The following is a 21023-nucleotide window of genomic DNA, read 5'->3' as shown; positions in this document are numbered from 1 at the left end:
AGGTATATCGAGTGAACCAGTCTAGCAGGGCGCCCTTGTCAATGAACCCCCGTGCTATAGAAAACACTTCCTAGGTTGTATGAGATTTGTAAATAGCGGAAGGGGAGCGCTATCTGCTCCCCCTGCAGTAAAAATATATCCAATGATAGCCCCCTCTCCACCCCTTTTCCCCCCGGCGATGTGTGTGAGGAAGCGAAATGTTAAATTTTCTTATATGAGCACAATGCAATGTATCCTATAAACCGTAGTCTATACATACATACATATTCATACATAGAGTACATATAGCTTAGACGTGAGCCCCAGGACGATATGCTTGTATTGATAAGATCCCTAGCCACCTAGAGGATTATCCTTTATAACGTAGATTAACTTCTTCAGCCGTCGTCATATGATATGAGATATAATTGCTTTAGATCAAGTTCAAGTCGTTGTGATTTTCGGAAAACCCCCCTTAAAAAGCGAGGTCTATATCAGCAATGCAAGGCCCATATAGATATTGGTGTGGCAAGAGACCCAGTTAAATTAATGCAGTAGCACAATCATCGAGCGAGTGAAAACAGAAAGAAAATCAGCAGCTTACAAGGACTAATCCTAAACATTAACTAGATATATATCAACCTATTCTTTCTAAAGCCAAATACAGTTAGGAGATAGTACTTCATCCCGAATCTATACTTTCTCGAAATAGTTAGCTTAATTTCTTTGCCATTCTTTATTTGAATCTTACATATCAACGATCGTATTTATGTAATATAGCACACCTGGTTTCTAATACTATCAATATCAGTACAAAAACTATATTAAAGACAACAACATTTTATCCTAAACTAAACCCTTCAACGCAAACCAAACTCGATAAGAACTTTTTCTCCATCGCAAGTTGTACATACGGACAAGTCAATAAGAAACTTTTGCTGTAGTTCTTCCACGAAATAACATTAAACAATTAATGTAAAATGTTAAAAGAAAAACAATCTAGAACCTTGTGTTAGGCATCAAAATGAATTCAATTGAATTGTGTGTAAATAAACTGTTTTCCTGTTAATTTATTGATAACTTTTGGACCGCATATCAAGCCAATGACTCTATGTAAGGATCTTTCGTATACCGACTAAATAATTTTCTACAACTGCTTAGACTTTGTACGGAATACGTGAGGGATGTTTTCATTTATACATACATATATGCCTAGACGGAAAACGAAAACAAAAATGGAGCGATTTAATCGAATTTATAATGTTTAATGGCAGTTAATCGAAGTAAACAGACAAACAGTCGCCCCAGAGGGAAAACCCCAAGCATCAATATGAATATCAATTAAATTAACAAAACGATTAGCAATTAATTATGCCCCAAGAACTAGTTAGTTTATACATTTTTTGTAAAACCAATTTAACAATTAGTTTCACCTTTTTCTATAAGCAGATATGGATAATAATTAAAAGAATGAGAACGAAAAAAAGCAACTCAACATTATGAAATATGAAAGAAAAGTGTGTGCTTTATTTAATGTAACTATGTGGAGTATTTTATTTATAAGGATTGTTTGATTGCACCTGCAGCAGTAAAAGGTAGAGCAGCTCCATCAGGTCCATTATCTCGCTGCCACCTCTCTAGGGCAGGCCAGTTAAACGTTGCTGCCTCGCCCGATGATCCACCACCTCTTCGAGATACTAAAGCCGGATCCCAAGAAGCCACCGGCCTAGAGAAAGCAACCACCCAAAAACAAAAATGAAAGACCTATTTTAAAGACGAGACACAGAGGCACACTTACCACTTACTCACAGGAAGGCGAGGAAAGAGTAGAGCAGTTACAACCAACGACTGGCAAAATTTAGATTTTCATAAAAATGTTCATAATTTCTTTTGGGATATTTTTACGTCAGAGCTGATTAACTAAAATACCCAATAGAATCTCGAAAATTCCACTTGTTATCTTTTGTTGGAAAACACACGCAAATCAAGCCAAGGCTTAAATCTGCTGCAAATTAAATATGCGCGCGTGTTGGCCACAATGAAAGGGAGTGTAAGTGTGTGAGCCGAGTTTGCTTTAGCGCTTGTGCATGCAGTTAATGTGCTTATTTTAAAATTTAAATTGGCTTGCGCAGTGCGCACTTGCGTAAGGACTCCTCGTTCTGCCGCCCACAAGGACTACGTACGAGGCAAGGACGAAAGATTCTGGGGGGAAAAAGAAGGCGCTTACAGCATGTGTGTGCACTCTGCCACAGTCTTCGCTTTAATAGAAAGTTTGCGCTGCTCTTTCCTTTGCTTTTCTTGGGGTTTTGCATAGGGCTCATGGTGTAATTAACAGTCACTTGCAGTGGCAGATGTGTGAGTGAGTAAAGGATATGCCTGCATTAAGATAAACAACTTAATTATTTTACCAGTTTGAATGGGTTGCACTTCTGCTGCGGTTCCTGGCTGCAGCTGAAAAGGGAAAGGGAGAAAGGAGCCGCCGCTTGACAAGCATGTTTGCTGTTAATTGAAGGCTTCAAGGCTTCACCGGGGTAATTAAATACATTGGAGAAAGTGCGCGTTGAGTGCCAGCAGAGATTTATAATAAGCTCTAACGCAGGAATCACTAAAAGCAAAGCGACGCAAGTTATTAAGTTAAAAGCAGACTTGAAGGTTGAATTCTATTGTAAGGCTCCACCACGTGTCCCATTTAAGCAAAGCCCACACAATGGACATAAATAGATACATTTTTATAAGCTTAGCTTGAAAAAATTAATTGAAACCGGAATCAAGTGCCAAATATGAACCAGACAAATCAGGTTCAAGTTCATCTTCAACTGTCTGATAGTACTGACCTAGACAATGTGTACTAAATATAGAAGTGGCCCTAATATAGAATATTAAAATTATTAAAAATTTAAACAAAAGTCAAGCCTCTTTCCAGAATATCTTTTGTTTTCAAAGAGTCATGAAAGTTGTATTATTTTCTATTCTAAAAAACATTTAACTAACATTTCACTATTGAATGCAAACGCAATTAGTGTGTTCGCCTACAAACCTCAGCCTCAACTCTATCTTGTGTTAATCAAAAGTTTCAGAGCTACCAAGCAAACTCCAAAAGTTCTACTGCCAGTTGGGCCGGAGAGCGTTTTGTCATTCATTACAAAATTTCACACATGGCCCAATTAAATTATTTAGCCTCACACACACACACACTCTTATACAGAATAGTTTTAATTAAATAATAGATACAAGCTACCTTCGCTGGCAGGTTTTAGATGTGGGTGTGCCACCTCTTCACCAGCTGCTCTTGCATTTTTCTCCCCATTTTGGTAGTCAACTTTTGGCACTTTGAAAAGTTTGCCAGGCGGAACGGCTCCCGAGACAAAAGCCTATGGCCGAATAACGTTAAATGTGTGTCAACTATACCGGAAAATGTCTTCATTTCTCGCTCCTCTCTCCCTCGCTTACCTACTATATCCAACTCTTTCCCGGGGAGCTTGTGAGACATTTAAAATTAATGTGCTATGGAGGCGTTTGAGAGCTTACAAGACACGTCGAAGACAAGTCGAGGACACGGAGCCGTTAACATAATCGCTGGAGCTTAGCGCACACATATCCCCACCCAGGACATGGCGCTACTCAACACTGTTCGAAGTGGCTTGGAGCCTAGTATCTTATCTCTGGGCATGTTTCATTCAAATGCTGAAAGTTTTCTTGTGAAAACTTAAAGTAGGCCAGCTTGTGCATATTTGTTTTTCTGCGCTGTGTTTTCGATATTGTGGGTCAGTGTTGAACAGTGACCGGAAACTCGGGCGAGTACCGTTGATCTGGACAGTGTTTGCCAAGCACTTGAGAGGCGATAGAAATGTAGCGAAGGTCTTATCGGTTATCTATCAGTCGCAGACACATGATATACAATATGCATTTGCGTTGCGTTTTTCCCCAATGCTTTTTGCAATTGCAGTGGGCAAGGAGAGCCCTTAAGTCAGTTTACTAAAAAAGCCACAAATCATGGGACTTCATTGGAACAGGAAGGCCCTACAGATACTGAGAGGATATTTTGTGGATTTTGAAATTATTATTTAATTTAATTATTATTAAATATTTAACAAATTTTAATTTTTAATCTTAAATAATTTGTTTAACTAATACAAATTATAACAGAAAAATCCAAAAGGCTATGCTTAACTATAATCGATTTAAAATTCAGTCTCCTTCTAAAGCATAAAAACTTCGGCTTTTCAAGGTTCAGTCTCTGTCTTGTTATATAATTATTACGAATTATTTTAACATAATTTGTTTCTTCATTTCAGATAAGCTAAAGTGAAATATATGAAATTCTCAGGGGCACTTCATAGATAAAGTCATACGGTTCGGATAAAAAGAAAAGAGTATTCTTATCATTTCCAACCTGTGCATATTGACCAACCCTGGACAGCAATATTTATCATCATGTGAACACCGCACTCCCTCATTAGATATAATTTGATCGATTATTGCCTTATGTCGCATAATTATACACTTGATGAGCAACCGTGGCCTGTTGGCCACCTCAGTTCTTGATCTGAGGCCGTGTCACAAGCAACCCGTTTGGAATAATGGCACCAAAAATCCCGACACTAGGCCTGCTCTGCCTGTTGGCTTGTCTTTTAGGAAGTCAGACCGCCCAGGCCCAAGATGACGTTTTCCAGGCTTGCAATGAGACCAACAGCATCCCAGTGGATATAGATCTGGTGAGTATAAATCCACTGTTATGCTCAAGGATTAACTGAACAATTTTCCTCTCAGTTCTCTGGCATCTGGTGGGAGGTGGCCAGACAGCCTGCCGGAATTGATTTCTGCACCGAGGTGAATGTTACGGTGGTTGATCCCGACAATGATGTAGTCCGGATCGATACCACCTACGGAGTGTCGCCCGATTATCCGTGGGTGAATCAAACCATGAATGCCACCATCACCGTTAATAACTCTACGGATGGCTACAACTTCACCTACTGGAATCCACCCAGCTACACTCCCTACACAGTGTTTAAGATCCTTTACACCGACTACACCGATGTGACCTTCATTTGTGGCTACACAAATCAGACTGATAACTCGACATCGTTTGGCATTATCCTCACCAGGGATCGTACACCCACCACCGATACTCTCAATAAGCTGGAAAGTAATGCCAGTAGCCAATTTGTGAACTTCTTAAACGGCACCATGGCAGTGATAACTCAGGGTGAAACGTGAGTAATGCTTAGATAAGTATAGGAAAAGAGAGTCTGATGAATATTTTGAAATTCCCATAGATACTATAAGTTTATTACAATTATAAAAAAATAATTATGCACCCATAAAGTACATTTCTATATTTCTCCAGTTATCAGCAAATAGGAAAACAAATAAAAATATATATATGGAAAGATTATTATCTTATTTAGCGTTATGTTTTTCTTATGACTATAGTTTCCTTCATTTCAGTTGCTATGCCGCCGGAGCCAATCCATCCACAATCATCTCTTTGCTATTGATTGCCGTGGCCTTCGTTCTTGGACTCTGTGCTGATCGTCTGATAATTTAATTCATTCTTCGAAAGGAACAACACACAACCTTTTTCAGGAATACTAATAACAAAAAATCTTGTAAAATTAAAATAAATTTCCTATTGATTTTTGTAATTTTTGCAGTAATAAATAAATGCTTACATTTATATTTTCTCTCTCTCTCTCTCTATCCCCACACTATCAAGGTCTGATAAATAAAATTAAAAAATATATATATAAATATTCTTTACTTTGTTTTTCTCTTCAGCAAATGTATCTTAATCTTTTCTTGGGCTTACGTTTCCCTTTGTTTAAAACATTGATTGCAATTAATACTAAAAATAATGTTTCTTTATCATTTATCGAGCTTGTTTCGAATATTGTGCTGCCTTTTCTTACTTTCAGTGTGGCTTTCAATAGTGACTCAGTGTCTGGCAGTGATAAAGCAATTTAATCCAGAATTGTAGAACGTTTTGTTTTGTTCCTATATGTATATTCTTCTATAGGAAGATAGATCACCAAGAGCCTTAGATAAAACGTAATGTGGAAGATTTCAATTAATTTTATATTTTCCCCTTGTATCTAGAAAACTAGTGATAACAAAATTTACCCTGTTTATTACTTTGCTGAGGGCAAAGAATGAGTAATGGGAAAAGGTACAAGTACAGGTGAGAGGAAAACATTCGTACTTGTTTTATAAAAGAACAAAAGCCATAATGACATATTACGCCCGTAATTGAATTATAATTATCTCATGAAAATCGGTTTAAAAGTCTGGTGCATTATATATATTTTGAAATAATTATATTGTTACAAAATTAAGTACAACTTCTAAAATTTCGGACTGGTTTTATCAAAACCCTGACCTATCTTTCTAAGAATCTTTGCCAAGTTTAATTTAATTGCAGAGATAGTGGTAAAAATTAAATGTCAAAATCGAAGCACAGATAAGAAGTCGCCAAATCCTTGCCAAATTATTTTTGGCCAAAATAGTCATTTCCTGGAAAAGGCCTCTGCAGGTAAGACAATGTTTGTGTGTGACCGGGGGGGAGTTTTCAATTGCAAAAGAACAAGAGGCGAGTCCACCAACAGAGTGAACTGATTGCTAAAGCCAGAGAGATTAGTCATGCTGGACGATAACAGACGTCAGATATACGTAAATCACTGACAGAACCCAGCGCCTCCACATGTGCAGGCATCGATAATGGCTGCGAAAATACAGAGAAAAAGATACGCGCCTATAAAAGGCAGTGGCGGATGGGGATCGAGTTCAGTTGAACGACGCATTCGCAGCGAACCAAACTCGTAGACCCAGAACCGTGCAGCGGGAAGAAATCAAATTAAAAAATCTCCGAAAAAAAAAAAAAATCAGTGACATCATGTGCAAAAGTGTGATGATTTGTTTGGCCATCTTGGCTTCAGCTTCAGCTGTTCTGGCCCAAACCGGCAATCAGCCAAAGTCCTGTGTTGATGCCACCGGACTAGATTTCAATAATACACAAGTGAGTGAATGTAAATTTGTATAAAAAATACTAAACCTAAAAGGAATACAGTTACAACTTTTGCAGTTAAATGCAATTACCATTTTTTGGATGAGTGTTTATTTTAAATAGTTATTGTTTTAAATGTTTTCTTGAAAATGTTTAGCAATATATTTGGTTTATTATTTCTTTCACTTCTTCAACCCGGAATAATAACTCTTCTCCGCTCTTTAGTTCGCTGGCTATTGGCAAGAGGTGGCCCGCAATCCAGCCTCGAATGTGTCCTGCATTGATGTGAATATTGGCTTCTGGAACAACACCAACATGCTAGTGAATGTCAGCCACTCGGCCAACACTCAGTCCCTGTACCAGAATGTCTACGAGAAGGCCAACATCAGTCTGTCCGGAAAAACTTCCTACAACGTCAGCTTCACAGACGGCCAGAGGGAGAGCTTTGTGACCATCAAGCTGCTGGAACTGGTCTCCGACACTTACCTGTTGGGTTGCAGCTACACGGATGCCAGCAACGTCTCGACCAGCGCTGGCTTCATTTTGGCCAGGGCCAACTACTCGTCCTCCCTCATTCCGCAGGTCAATGCCAATGCCTCCGTGAACTACAGCAACTTTGTGAACGGAACCGTCCACAATGTCACGCATATTGGGTACGTCTTAGCCAGGAATGCCATTCTAGTCCCTTACTAACTGTGATTTTGAACTCTTACAGTTGCTATGCCAGCTCTGCGGCACAGAACCTGCCACTGATCACTGGCTTCCTGGCCCTTGCTCTGCTGCTGATCAAGGCCTAGAAAACGAACACGAAGAAGAGAAGATGCCAATTCCTGTGTGTCTTAGCCCACCCGACAGGAAATAGCCGAAACCAAAACACTTGCCTAAGTTATTGCGTCAGTATCTTTATTTAGTTTTTAGTTGGCTTTGCATTCCCCGCCCTGAAAAACGAGCCAAGGCAATGGCGATGATGTCAAATAAAAATAAACCAAAGTGGGTGAGGACCCATAAAAAAGCCCCCAATTTTCGATAAAGGCTTACTCAGACAGAATCATGTGTCTCAATGCGCTGGTGCAATCAGTGCTTTAATTTGTCGGCAACTTGTACAAGGTATGCGTGATAAGATAGGGGTAAACGATAAAAAAATATACTACTCCGCCACCAGTTAACACACACACACACTGCTCTTGTCTATTTCCATCAGTGCTAATATCCAACAAGCGACTCATAAATCAATCAATGGCCGCGTGTTCACAGGCAAAAAAAAAAAGAAATATTTGATACGTTCTGCCACTGATTAATTAATTGATTGACAAATCACTTCAGTTCGCCAATCGACGTAGGTATTATAAATGTTAATTACTCTGCTTGGAGCTAAGGTGCACTCCCTGATTGCCCCGATTTCAATGGGTTTATCTCTCTCGTTTATAAGTTCTAATGATGGTCATTATGCGATAAGGAATAGCACGAATGGGTTATAAGAAAATGATTTAAAAGCGGTGGCACCACCATTATTGGTAATATAAAGCTGTAAAAACATTAAATTTTATTAGAGGAAATTCAAGATAAAAGGTGTTTTCTATTCCATAAAAGCAACTCAAATACTCCATTGAGTTTAGTACAAACTTGTGTAGCTCTTATGTAGAAACGTTCTGATAACAAACCTTCCATTGTCAAAGGCAGAACAGATAGGGATAGAAACGAACCAACTGATGCCCTTAAAATAATCATATCTTATTTATAAAGGAAAACTTTTTGAGTTTTATTAATATGGCATGACACTAGTAAACAATTATAAATGATTCCCAGACAAATTTGATAAGATAGGAAATTAAGGGGGAAAATATACAAAAGTACTTCCTGATCGCGGACATTTTATTGATAATGATGTCGGCGCCAAATAGATAAAACAACCTTACCACTAAGTTGAAGTTAGACCATGATTATATTACAACATTTATGCTTATCAATTTTTATTGAGGAAGTTTTACAGAAAGATTAATTTAAGACCGTTTTTGTTATCAACAAATACTCTTACAAGTTTGGGAAATATATCTATGAATGAATTAAAAACTTTTTAGGTTTAATTTTCTTATAAACAAAAATTCCCAACCATCATTCTGGATATAAAGAGTTTATTTGAATGCACTGTATTCCGAAAATAGAGATACTCACTCAAAGGGAATTCAATCTATTCATGGCAAAACAATTTTATCTTGCACTTGCCCCTCTCATATCGCTTTTAGTCAGATGTCAGAAGAGTTGTCACCTTCAAGGAGAACAGAAAACAGAAAAAACTACAGGCAGACACTTAATTGTCAGAGCAGGGAAAAGCAAGTCACGAAGCCGGGGGAAGGCAACTCAGTTAACGCACACACTCGATGCTGTGATTTGTTTACCACCCCGCTTCCGAAAAGAAAACACTCGGAGTGCTGGCCAAGTCTCTCGAATCAGATACAAAATCCTCGGGAGCTTCGTCCTCTTACACACTTATCGGGCTTCGGGCTTCTGGCTGGCTGCTGCTGCTGATTTCTTGTTTATTTATTCGGCTTCAACCCAATCAACCCACCCTCACACATCCAGATACCGATGCAAACAAACCCACACGAATGTAAACACAGGGCCACTAAATCACTGAACACTCTCGGCTTTGGCATTTACACCACCAGCCCACCCACCAAGCCTGTCGCCCACTTGAAGGACGCCTGCTCCTGCGATTTCTTTTGTTGCGCTGCTTGACCCGCGGCTCCTGTCCCCTGACCTCCTCTTTCAGGGGTTTGTTTATGTTTATTTGTTGGCACAATTTGGTTACATTGTTTGCTTACAATCTACTCATTGTTTGCAGGGTTCGTTGTTGTTCTTCAAATCAAGTTTACATCGATTAAGTAGCTGTAAAATCTGTTGCCAGGACAACATAAAGGAAGCTCAACCAAAAAGTTGCGGGCTAAAGGGATCTACGAAATTTGCGTAAAACTTTATCTACCTATGAAGCTGAAAAATATTCAGACGTGTGAAATACACCATCAGTTCTGTATTTTAGATTCTGACTATATTCTGGCCTTAATCAAAATCATTTAAACTGCGATTTCCTTATCAAACCAGGGGTCTTTTTATGTATTACCCATTACAGCATTTCCCTAGTTAACCAAATACATTTCAAGCCAAAACATAATAATCTTTCACCTCAGTGGGCAAAGGATTTCATGAATATCTTTGCATGAATATTCGCCCACAAACACAGCCAGACAATAATTATACGCTCTCAACTAGCTAATCATCTAACGTTCCTTATCCAGGACCAAGCTCAGACCAAAGCCGACCGCAACAAAGTCCAGGACTGAGGGCTTTTGGTCAAATGCCAGACAAACAAAGGACGCCTCCAATCAATGCTAATAGCAATCGTCCTGCAATATACTCAAAGTGCTTAGGAAACCGAAAGCCAAGAACCACACGCCCAAGCTCAGAGCGGGAACATGGACGGCCTTTGGGCGAGATGCCATGGAGCTGAGCAGACAAAACTATTAATTAATTTCCCAGTCACTGCAGGCCATCGACTTCAGGACCCTGCCGCATGCCGTTGACATTTCAGTCAAAAGCAAAGCCAATACAATTTGGCCAACGGATTCCAATCTCCTCGGAGGTGCGACGGGCTAATGATTTTACCAAATGGTGTGAGACAAGTTTTTACCCATGTATAGGTACAGACATATCTTTATTCGGTGTCGAGAGGGAAATGAACATTTTCTAAGCCCAAGTCTGGGTCCTTCAAGCTGTAGATGTGTAATTGTTTAGGGGTGGCGGCACTGAAGACCGATGTTATCATATAAATTGAAGTCTTAGCCAAGTTTGCGGCACTCGAGTCTCAAGCACTTCTCAGTGGCAATCGTCACTCAAGTGTTGCTACTCTTAAGCTACTCAGGCACACTGGAAGTTAGTATTAACTATTATTAAAATTTAAGTATATGTATACCTGATGCTATAAAATAAGAGTTTAACTATTGATACAGTAAAAAATGATGAACTAATAAATTTTAAAATTATAGAAACACATACATACATTTCTCTCAGTGCCTCATCTTCCTGAAAACCTAAATTTATGCTGATCTCTGGCCCTTCGCCTAAGCGTTTTCGCATTTGCATAGATTTCCCAAAACTTGGCAACAAAAACATGATTTGATTTCCAGCCGGCATCGGATAATACTTCTCAATATGCGTATATATGTACATGCATGTGTTTATGCGGTGCCACAGGTGGGGGTAATTGAATGGAGGTCCTCAGTCATTTACATTCAATTAACAGTTGTAGGCCAAAGCGAATTGCCATCTATGAGATACTTGTACGGCTTGTCTGGACATTATTACTCGACCGCCCATAAATATTCATGGACAACAGCAGTGGCTTAGTCGGGAGGGATTCAAGAAATTCCACCAGTTGGTTTGTTATCTACGTATTTCTTCAAAATAGAAATGATCGTATCTTAAGTCATAATGATTATACTAATAATTCATAAAGATAAACAGTCTGCGACTGATATTATTACTGTCATAGTACGAAAAAGATAACAAAAACTTTTCCAAATAATAAACAATATTTGTAAACAGACGTAAATTAATTAAAAAAGTTGATTCATTCATAACGTGAGCTATCATAAAGATATATACATAAGAACTTTGATGATTTTTGCCCCCTTTGAACGCTGCTCCCTTGCTCTTCACATTTCTGCATAATTTATGCCGCATTAACTTCGCCCTTTGTGTAATGGAACTATGTCTTGTCTTTAGTTGACTTTAGGCTAATGCATAAGATAATTACACTTCCAGGGAAAGTGTCTTGCGGATTAGAATTTCATTAGGTTATAGTAGAACCTTAATATAGGAAATATGAAAGGGAACGAGCTTAGTGCCGGCTGCCAGGTAAGATAAAGCTTTAAATTTAAACCAATTAAAGTTCTCTTAATTCCCATTATTTTACATTAATTCAAAAAGGCTTTTCCCGATGCCACTAAAACTCACCTACCCTCTTAATGGATAATGATTCCCTCGTCTTGAGTGTACTTTCGGCAGACATTAACCTTTCCCTACATACATTACACAACTTTTCCATAAACTGCAAACGTGTGAATCCCCTTTTGACAGCTCGTCACATCTGCAATTAAAGCAATTAATTAAGGCCCAACTCTGGCCCCCAAAGCCGCAAAACTCGAACTGTAAAAGAAAACGAACTGGAGAAGAGCGCACACCTTCCTTCCATCCATCCTAGAGCCATTATTTTAAATGCCAATTACAGGTGGAGCAGGAGCAATGCGGGGGAGTGGGTATAGGAAGAGTGTTGGCGCAAATTGCTGCAAATCCATTGCGGATGGCTAACCTTCGCTGTCGATTTCCCCATCCATTCCATCTCTATGTGAGTGGGTTTCCTGTTGTTGGCACAGGCATTATTCGTAACGAGCGACATGATCATAAAAATAAACGCAAAATATAACACAAAATGCAAACACAATAATGGCCTGGGAGTGCCTTAGTTTTTATTTTTACACCTGTTTACAAACAAAGCAACAGCGAAAGCGAACGAACACAGGACGACCGAATTTGACTGCGCCAGCACGCACACAATTAAATTTCCGGTACAACACCTACACGGGAATCCCCTGAAAAACCCTCGAAGCCCCCCCTTAAAATACACTTTGATTTCCGTGCGAGTTTGCGCCAGTGTGTGTTTGTGCAGCGTGTTTGAGCCATTAAAATTACGCCTAACGGAGTTGCAAACACACCCAAACAAGCACAACCAAACACACATTACAGTGAAACTAAAATGTGAAGAAAGTATTTTATATATTTATTATATTAAAGAGGTAAAAAGGACTTGACTAGATCGACTCAGCTTTGACGCTGATTCAGATCAACTTCTGACAACCCTGAAAGAGTTTAATACAGAAGCTTTTGGCTAAGATATTTTCAATATTTCAGTTTACACCATCTAACTTATACCTTTTTAAACTAATAGACTAGATTTCTCAGTGCACAAATAGCAGAAGTAAAAATGTGCAAGGCTCACGCGGCGTATGAGTATTTTTCTGACTCACTCTAACTTCTCTGACACGTTTCATTTGAAATCCATGGCACGTTTGCTCCAACAGCAGGACCAGAACCCGCACCCGGAGACACGGAGCAATTTTCAATATTCCCGACGCCCGCCCATGCTACCACCAGCCGCTCGGCTGGTGGGCGTGGCAGGTGGCGGAAATAATGCGGCGGCAGCGTCGGTGACGACAATGCCTGAGTTGCTGTCAAAATTGGCAAAAATCGGCAATGCTGCCGCTGACGCCGCTAACTAAAAATCAAAGGCGCCTTTGCCTACTTCGATTCCTTGGAGGGCAGCTACGTGTGGGAGCCATAATATTTTCTGTTCCTGCACAAACACAGGCACGCACTCTGGCAGCAAACTTAGACATACAGTCGCACACGTTGCGTATACGTAATATTTGCTCGGGATTATTACAGCCAGGCACTTGAGACGCGCACACGTCGCGCCTCCAATAAAAATTTATATATGTTTATGTATGTGCCTGCATTTAATAATAAAATTTCGTTTAATTTCGAGTTTTGAATTTCATTTTTATGATTCCTTTCGCTTTTTTCATCTCCTCGGCTGCTTATTTATTTTTTTCCGCCAGGTGTTGGCCGTAACGTGATAAAATTTTAATTATATTTGCTGAGGAGGAGAGATTTGATATATATTTGGTTTTCCTTTTTGCATTGTTGCCGAGTAGCTACTCATTGTAATTTGAGTTTTAATGGATTTTGTTTCTGAATTGGGAAATAAGAAGAAGAATCGAGTGTTTAGCGTGATTACCAGTGTGGAATAAAGAATAAGAAATATTAATCATAGAGATAGAAAAGTGAATTTCAAAGGTTTATGGTTAGTGTCTCAGCAACTAGATCAGTTGGCACTTTCTTAAAGTAAAATGTTGACACAATAGGTATTCAAAAGTGTTAATTAGAAAAGGCTTGGGTTAACATTCGTCATTTCCGTATCTTACGATAACTACAGCTTCGGGGGAATTTCTACTTTTTTTAAGCGCTGACATCCGGCAACATATCATATCAAATGTTAGAGAGGTCTCAGATAACTCTATAAGCAATCGGCAAAATTCCCCGAAATGGGTTAGATGAATCACCACAGAGTAGAAGAAATATGTATACATACATATATAATAATTCTCTTCAAGTACTTTTAAATTAGATCCACTTCATGGCCAGCGTCAGCTGACCTTTCTGTGTATGCACTTGAGGGCTTATAAATTTCATTAGGGAAAAGCGAAAACATTCTGACATTGATGTCGGCTTAGTCCGTCTAAGAACTCCACCGGACAGTCGACTGTCTGCCTTCCTCTGTGTATTTGCTTGTCTTCCCTTGGCTTTTGCCTAATGGACGCCTGCCAACAGCTGGCAGGACACTTCGGGCAACTCAAAATCATCCAACTCCTGCTGCCGCCAGTGGTAACATTGTATTCGAGTCAGGTGCGTGGTGAATTTTGCTGCAACAGTCATTATAATAATGCCACAACGAAGTGTGCTCGGAAATAATAATCAACTTGGCCGGGAGTGTGAGGGGAAAGAGAGCGGAATAATGGCTGGATGGAGAGGCAGGGAGCACAGCTGCTGGCACTTGATGGTTTCATGTAGGTTGTAGACCAGCCAAGGCACTTAAAATTTCATTTAAATATGGACTCCTCGTTGAATGTGCAATCGTGCATTGTTGCACTTCTGCTGGTCGTGTTGCAGTCGCAATAATCGCCTCAAATAATAACTTTAAGTGCATAATTTTATAAAGTTCTAGCCAAAGCTAGTTATAGTTATTCTTGGTTCAGAAACTACGTGAGAACGTTTAGCACTTGGCTTAGTGAAAGCAATTTAGAAATTGTGCCAAGGAAATGCACCTTTGAAACTCTTTTTCTTATTCTGCTGAAATTTTAAAGAAAGACTAAAAAGAGTATCTCTAAAGCAGTTTAAATAGCTTTTCAGATCTATGACCGATCCCTTCATCAAGCACACCTTAAAGCCTTTAAATAAATGTATACGGATAAGGGACTTGGCAACCCATTCTCATATCCAAAAAACGTGAAACCTAAATCAACTTTGGATAGATTCAGTGTCTGAAATCCGCTTGTATTCTGTCTGTTGCCATAACATTCGATTAGTCCTGCCGCCTGTTTCGAGTTACTGATTTGGGGCTTTCCTAGCATGTTTCCCATTTGCGTTTAATTGATTTTGTGCAAATGGTGCAATACGACTAGCAAAAGTCGCCCCCTCTCTTCAGAGCTTTTCACGCAGTCGTTATGCAAACGCATTTAGCGCTAATTGTTCGCATATATAAAGTATCCTTTTTCTATCGTTTGCATAACAAATCGGTAACGGAAAAGGCAAATGAGTAAGTGGTAAATACTGGATGCCAGACAGTTTATCTGTACATTCTGACACGCATGGCACAAATGGCCGGCTCTGATTAAAAACAGATTTGTTCAGATTGGTTTTGTAACAACCTTTCCATGCAGACAATTCAAATTGTCAGAGTTACAAGCGTCAGACTTTGCAATTCAAATTTTTGCGATTAGTGAATATGTTTTGAAAAGGGGTTTTTCGATTTTCTATAAACATTTTAGCTCAGTAATTATGAAATCAGAATGCATTATATCATAGGTAATTCATTTGCTATTTTTCAGTTTAAAAATATTCTTGCCTCGAAGAGGCCTAAGTCAATCAAACTTTTTAATTTTCATTTACATTAAAATTATGCTGGCATTTATTTGCCTTGCCTTGCCATTTGTTGATGTCGCTTGGCTCTTTCCATAAAAAAGAAAACATTTGCATATAACAATTTTTCTCACTTCACTTTCCGAAAAAGTTTACTTCCCTTTCATTTGCATAACTCAACATCTAGACAAATATACAACTGGGGACTCTGGAAACTGGAAACTGGGAGCAGAGTGATAACATTAAAAGGAAAAGTCACGGAGAGCAAATATGAATCATCCGCCATGTGTGGCAAATGCGTTGAAACAAGCATTTCAAGTGTGAAAGTAAAAAATAATCTGCAAATATTTACATACAAAAATTAAAAGAAAAGTTTGGAAGATAAAAATTAATGGGGCTCTGAAATAAAGTGCCAAGAGTTCAACCCAATGAGAAATAGAATGTGATTCCAGCGTTCTTAGAATGTAATTTATATATGTATATTATTATTTATTTTTGGTGTACAATTTAATTTAAATAACAGAAGATAATGAATTAAAAATTAAGAAATTATTAATTTAAGATATAATAAACCGCAAGTAAGTAAAATGTATATACTAACATTTTTACCCTTTATTATAAACTTTATTTAATGATTTCATTTAACCGGTTGGATCAATACCAAATACACGGATCAATACCAAATACACGTGTTAAAATCTTGGCGATATCGTCAATTGTTAGCCCATTTAGCACTTTTTTTGTGAGATTAAATATTAGCTTATTCCCATTAGATTGTAAAAAATAAAAATATTTGCTATAAAGTCTAGGCTAAGGAAAAAGAAAAATAATTACAAACTCTATTATGAGTAATTGTTATTCATTCACAGATTTCCCTCCTTCTTTGTTCTTTAAAGAATCTTTTGTTATACGTATGAGTGTTCCTTTGAGCCACTTGGCTAATAAATAATTCAAGTGCTAACAAACCTGGCGATATCGTCAATTGTTACACCTCAGATGAACAGACTTTTTGGCACATTTTTCCAGCGTCTAATCAAGATATTATCCAATTAACAGGTCCGAGATAATTGAGGTGGCGTCAAATGTGATACGAGCAGGGAATTGAACAATCAAACAAGGGGGTTTGAACTAGATATGTTTTATTACAGCCCAAAACACACACCCAGCGGCCGGAGAGCGAGTAAGTCGAGCGAGGCGCGAGATCCCGGGCGGCAGCCACCAGTCACAATGTCAATTGAGGCTCTGATGTGTAAGGCAAACAAGAGACGAGCAATCTACAGTCCGCGATCTGCGATCTCCGGATCGTTATCAGTGGGATGAGCTCAGCCGGTGCTATCATTCGACAGTTGCGATTTGTGGCGCACAGACGTGCGATTAACTAAATCATCTAACCAGACCCTTCAACCTAACACCAACTCCTTATCCATGTACCCGCAACTGGAGACGGAGGCTGAGGCCCTGGAGAAAGCCACGGCGCGGGCCCTTCTGCCGGGGGCCATCAGCAAGCCGGCGAGTGAAGCTGGCAAGGCTCCGACCGCCAGCAAGTGGAAACGCCGCCTGCACCGCCATGTCCCGGTCTTCCAATGGCTGCCACTGTACTCCACCGAATGGGGAATCGATGACTTCATCGCCGGCATCACCCTTGGCCTCACCATCATTCCGGAGAGCATGGCCTGCGCCCTGCTGGCCGGTCTGCCGGCTCGCTATGGTCTCTGTTCGGCATTCATTGGACCCCTGATTTACCTGGTGTTCGGGTCCATCGACAAGGTCATCATCGGTCCCACCAGCCTGGTGGCCCTAGTCAGTGTACAATTCACGGTGGGGCGACCCATAGAATTCGCCTTCCTGCTCACCTTTCTCAGTGGAATTGTGCAGATCATCATGGGAACGCTGCGAATGGGTAAGTCAAGATACACTGCAGGAAATAAGCGTGACTAAGATCGGCTTCGGTGTAATTTACTTACATCAGGAAAAGATAAGTAGAAGTGGCATGGAATAATTATTAATCATTACAATATAAATTATATAAATTCAAGATAATCAATATTTATATTCCATTAACAGTTTTATCAGGAGAACTAGCTGTTTTTTTTCTGAAGAACTCGATTGCTTCATAAAAAGAATTACTAGGAAGTAATAAGATAAATTATATGATACAACAGTCTTCAACATTAACCACAAAGTGTTATAATATTGAATATAAATAGAAATTTCCACAAAGAAGATTTGCGGCAAATTCTCTTAGTGTCCAGCTTTCACATATCAGCTGGGCTTCGTGTGATCTCATTGCTAAATTGACTCAAGTGCGACATGTGTTACTTCCCCCATGAACTTGGACTCGGGCGGTGCCAATTGGATTGAAATAGATCCGCTTTAGAGCTCGCTTTAAGCACCTAATTGAGTGTGCTGCGTGATAACTGTTATGCGGTTTGACCGCGATTAGCACCATTTGCCTCAATTAGCACTTCTTCGGAGGAGATTCGGTGTTGTGGTTTTGTATGCGGAACTGGACTAGATCTCAGATAACATTGATTGTGGGGGAGGTTTGGGAGTGCAAAGGCAGGTGTCATTGAAGTGACTGGAATATTGGCACCTATGTTTATGTTTACCTTGGGGCAGTAATTGATAAGTAAATGGACGTATGGATGGAGTTTGAAGCTATTATTATTATTATGAATCGCTTTTGAACAGCTCATATTTAAAACTAATACATTTTCTTCCAGGTTTCATCTTTGAGTTTATATCCATGCCAGTAATCAAGGCCTTCTCCTCGGCCACAGCCATTTTGGTAATTGAATCTCAGTTAAAAGTACTCTTGGGCATCAAGTACTTAGTGGCTGGTCTCATGAACTCCGTTGGAATGCTGAGTTCTCGAATTGATGAATCAAATATGGCGGATCTTACGGTTGGCGTTTGTGCCATTGTTTTCCTGCTGTTACTGGAGGTAAGCTTTCAATTAATCCCTCAAATTATTATTATTTAATCTCACATCTTTTGTAGTTGTTGGAACGCGTGGCTCACAATGAAAACAGAAACAAAGTTCTGAGAATCTGCTGTCGCTACTTGTCCACCTCCAGAAACACCCTGATAGTGCTTATTGCCGGCATTGTCTCCTATATTTGGATACACAACAGTGGTCAGGTTCCTTATGCCCTCAGCAAAAATGCCTTGGCCACTCTGCCGAATTTCACAGTGCCCAGCCTGGATATTGTTACTTCGGAGCGGAGCTATAGTTTCTGGGAGGTATTGAAGGAACTGAATATGGGCATTATTGTAATTCCCATAGTTGGAATACTCACGAATATATCCATTGGAAAACTGAGTGAGTATGGTGGTGAAACAGAAATTAAAACACCAACTTTAATAACTCTCTATCATTTTTTAGCCCCCAAGGGTTTGGTGGACACAAATCAGGAACTGCTTACCGTGGGGCTCTGCAACATGTTCGGCTCCTGTGTCCAGGCAATGCCATCCTCGGGAGCCTTTACTCGGTATGCCATCAGCACTGCCTGTGGCCTCAAGACGCCCATGGCCAATCTGTATTTGGGTGAGTTTCAATGGAAAAACTCAATAAGCCTTAAAAAAGAAATTCATAATTAAAAAAGGGTTTCATTGACATACATTTAATCCTGAATCCTCGAAATTAAATATTTAATTTTCTTTCCTTGCAGGCATCATCGTGCTGCTGGCCCTGAGCTACCTGAGTCCGTACTTCAACTACATCCCGGAGGCCACGCTGGCAGCCATCCTGATATGCTCCATATTCACGCTGCTGGACTTCAAGCTGCCACTGCGGCTGTGGCGCGACTCGAAGCGCGATTTTGCCACCTGGTTGCTGTGCTTCTGCGTGTCCGTGCTGTTCGGCGTGGAGGTGGGCCTGTTTGTGAGCATCGTGGTGACCGCCCTACACCTGCTGTTCCTGTGGGCCCGACCCGAGATCCGGGTTAAGATCGAGCAGCTGGAGGAGATGCAGTATATCCGGGTGACGCCAGGCAACGGAATCTACTTCCCAGCCATCAACTACCTGAGGGAGCGAGTCCTCAAGGCCTGCACGCAGGCGGACTTCAAGATCACGGTGGTGATCGATGGACAGCGCATCAGCGGGATGGACTACACCGCTGCCCAGGGCATTTCCAAGCTGTCCAGCGATCTGTGCCGCCAGGCAGACGCCTCCAGCTCGACCCTGCTAATCCTGTTCAGATTCCCGGAGCACCTGCAGCGGTTGATCGACCACACAGACAACCTGGTGTTTTGCGAGAGCGAGGGCAAGGTGAAGGAGTTCCTCACCCAGGAGTCGCTGCGCAATGGCTACATCAACCTGAAGGAGCACATAAGGGCCTCCATCGATCTGGGCTATAAAATCGACATCGATTAGGGACAGCCTCGCCCCCTAGTTAGCTGTTTGTGTTATTTATTTAAGTTTAGTTCGAGAAATTGTCGTCGATGGATGGAAATGGAAGTGGAAGTGGAAGTGAAGGAAAAGTGGAACAAATGCCTTGATGGCAGCAATTTATAAAATCACCCTGCACCCGCGCACCCAATCCCCAAGCCCAACTGACCTCTCGGAGCAAGGGCGAGGGCGCGGGAGACAGCAGGATGCGGTGCCTCTGGCGACGCCGTCAATGATTGCCAAGCTAATGGATTTCTGTTTACTTTTTCACTTAGAACGGGGCGCCAAGGAGGAGAAGCGGCAGCAGCAGCAGCAGCTGGAGCATAAGAAAAAAACAACGTTTTGAAAAATAGCGCAAAAGAAATTAGAGGAAAAGCGAAAGCGCACAGCTAACTTCTCTAACCAAAAAGAAGGAAAAAAGAACAAGGTGCGCTATAGAAAAAGGACGAAAACACAGCTAAAAAGAAACTGCAAGAAATTAAACTAAAATCCAAGCGTAAAGTGGATCAAACGCAGTAAAAACAAGCCCAGGCAAAATTAAGTTAGTTCAGGTCGAAAATGGGATACTCTTTTATTGAGAAAATTTTAAATATTTGAAAGCACAACCTCAACCAGAGTGAAATAAGTTAAGTACAAATTAAAGCGAATAAAATGAATACATTGAATAAAATAATTATATTAAAATGTTTTATAAATATTTCTTAAAAATTAATTGTGTGGTGAAATATTGTACAGTGACGCAATTTCACGTTTCAGTTTATAACAAATTTATTTATCTAATTAAATGTCTGTAATTTCGTAGGCTCTAATTTGAAAGGCTCTAATGAACTAAATGTTAAAATTCTCCCTTGACGTAGTTTCTGTATTAATTATCACTTGTAGAGCATTAAAACAAATGCA

At 40.0% G+C, this 21023-nt stretch overlaps 3 protein-coding genes across 3 annotated transcripts; all 3 read left to right on the top strand.

Moving 5' to 3' along the window:
• The first annotated feature begins 4511 nt into the window (after positions 1–4511).
• LOC108080978 (uncharacterized) lies at positions 4512–5661 on the top strand. Its single transcript, XM_017175904.3, has 3 exons — positions 4512–4694; positions 4750–5195; positions 5431–5661. Exons 1-3 carry the CDS (start codon positions 4560–4562, stop codon positions 5528–5530), a joined length of 681 nt encoding a protein of 226 aa, XP_017031393.1. The 5' UTR covers positions 4512–4559; the 3' UTR covers positions 5531–5661.
• A 1115-nt stretch (positions 5662–6776) lies between these two features.
• On the top strand, positions 6777–8154 carry LOC108080928 (uncharacterized). The gene is made up of 3 exons (XM_017175831.3): positions 6777–6994; positions 7208–7635; positions 7698–8154. The coding sequence occupies exons 1-3, from the start codon at positions 6872–6874 to the stop codon at positions 7777–7779; spliced, it is 633 nt and encodes a 210-aa protein (XP_017031320.1). The 5' UTR covers positions 6777–6871; the 3' UTR covers positions 7780–8154.
• Positions 8155–14319: 6165 nt separating this feature from the next.
• LOC108080912 (sodium-independent sulfate anion transporter) lies at positions 14320–20796 on the top strand. Its single transcript, XM_017175816.3, has 6 exons — positions 14320–14500; positions 16882–17633; positions 18457–18677; positions 18734–19055; positions 19119–19280; positions 19405–20796. The coding sequence occupies exons 2-6, from the start codon at positions 17159–17161 to the stop codon at positions 20106–20108; spliced, it is 1884 nt and encodes a 627-aa protein (XP_017031305.1). The 5' UTR covers positions 14320–14500; positions 16882–17158; the 3' UTR covers positions 20109–20796.
• Positions 20797–21023: the final 227 nt, after the last annotated feature.

The sequence above is a fragment of the Drosophila kikkawai genome, chromosome 3R (genome assembly GCF_030179895.1).
Source record: "Drosophila kikkawai strain 14028-0561.14 chromosome 3R, DkikHiC1v2, whole genome shotgun sequence".
Lineage (NCBI taxonomy): Eukaryota > Metazoa > Arthropoda > Insecta > Diptera > Drosophilidae > Drosophila > Drosophila kikkawai.
The sequence above is the reverse complement of the archived record's forward strand: the minus strand, read 5'-3'. Positions and strand labels throughout refer to the sequence as shown.

What these genes read in the sequence shown, in the direction of transcription:
- LOC108080912 (XM_017175816.3), top strand. Translation starts at nt 17,159, where the DNA reads ATGTACCCGCAACTGGAGACGGAGGCTGAGGCCCTGGAGAAAGCCACG. An exon ending in CATGGGAACGCTGCGAATGG is followed by an intron (nt 17,634 to 18,456) that starts GTAAGTCAAGAT and finishes ATTTTCTTCCAG; the next exon opens with GTTTCATCTTTGAGTTTATA. An exon ending in TTTTCCTGCTGTTACTGGAG is followed by an intron (nt 18,678 to 18,733) that starts GTAAGCTTTCAA and finishes CATCTTTTGTAG; the next exon opens with TTGTTGGAACGCGTGGCTCA.
- LOC108080978 (XM_017175904.3), top strand. Translation starts at nt 4,560, where the DNA reads ATGGCACCAAAAATCCCGACACTAGGCCTGCTCTGCCTGTTGGCTTGT. An exon ending in TCCCAGTGGATATAGATCTG is followed by an intron (nt 4,695 to 4,749) that starts GTGAGTATAAAT and finishes TTTTCCTCTCAG; the next exon opens with TTCTCTGGCATCTGGTGGGA. An exon ending in GTGATAACTCAGGGTGAAAC is followed by an intron (nt 5,196 to 5,430) that starts GTGAGTAATGCT and finishes CCTTCATTTCAG; the next exon opens with TTGCTATGCCGCCGGAGCCA.
- LOC108080928 (XM_017175831.3), top strand. Translation starts at nt 6,872, where the DNA reads ATGTGCAAAAGTGTGATGATTTGTTTGGCCATCTTGGCTTCAGCTTCA. An exon ending in TAGATTTCAATAATACACAA is followed by an intron (nt 6,995 to 7,207) that starts GTGAGTGAATGT and finishes TCCGCTCTTTAG; the next exon opens with TTCGCTGGCTATTGGCAAGA. An exon ending in CACAATGTCACGCATATTGG is followed by an intron (nt 7,636 to 7,697) that starts GTACGTCTTAGC and finishes GAACTCTTACAG; the next exon opens with TTGCTATGCCAGCTCTGCGG.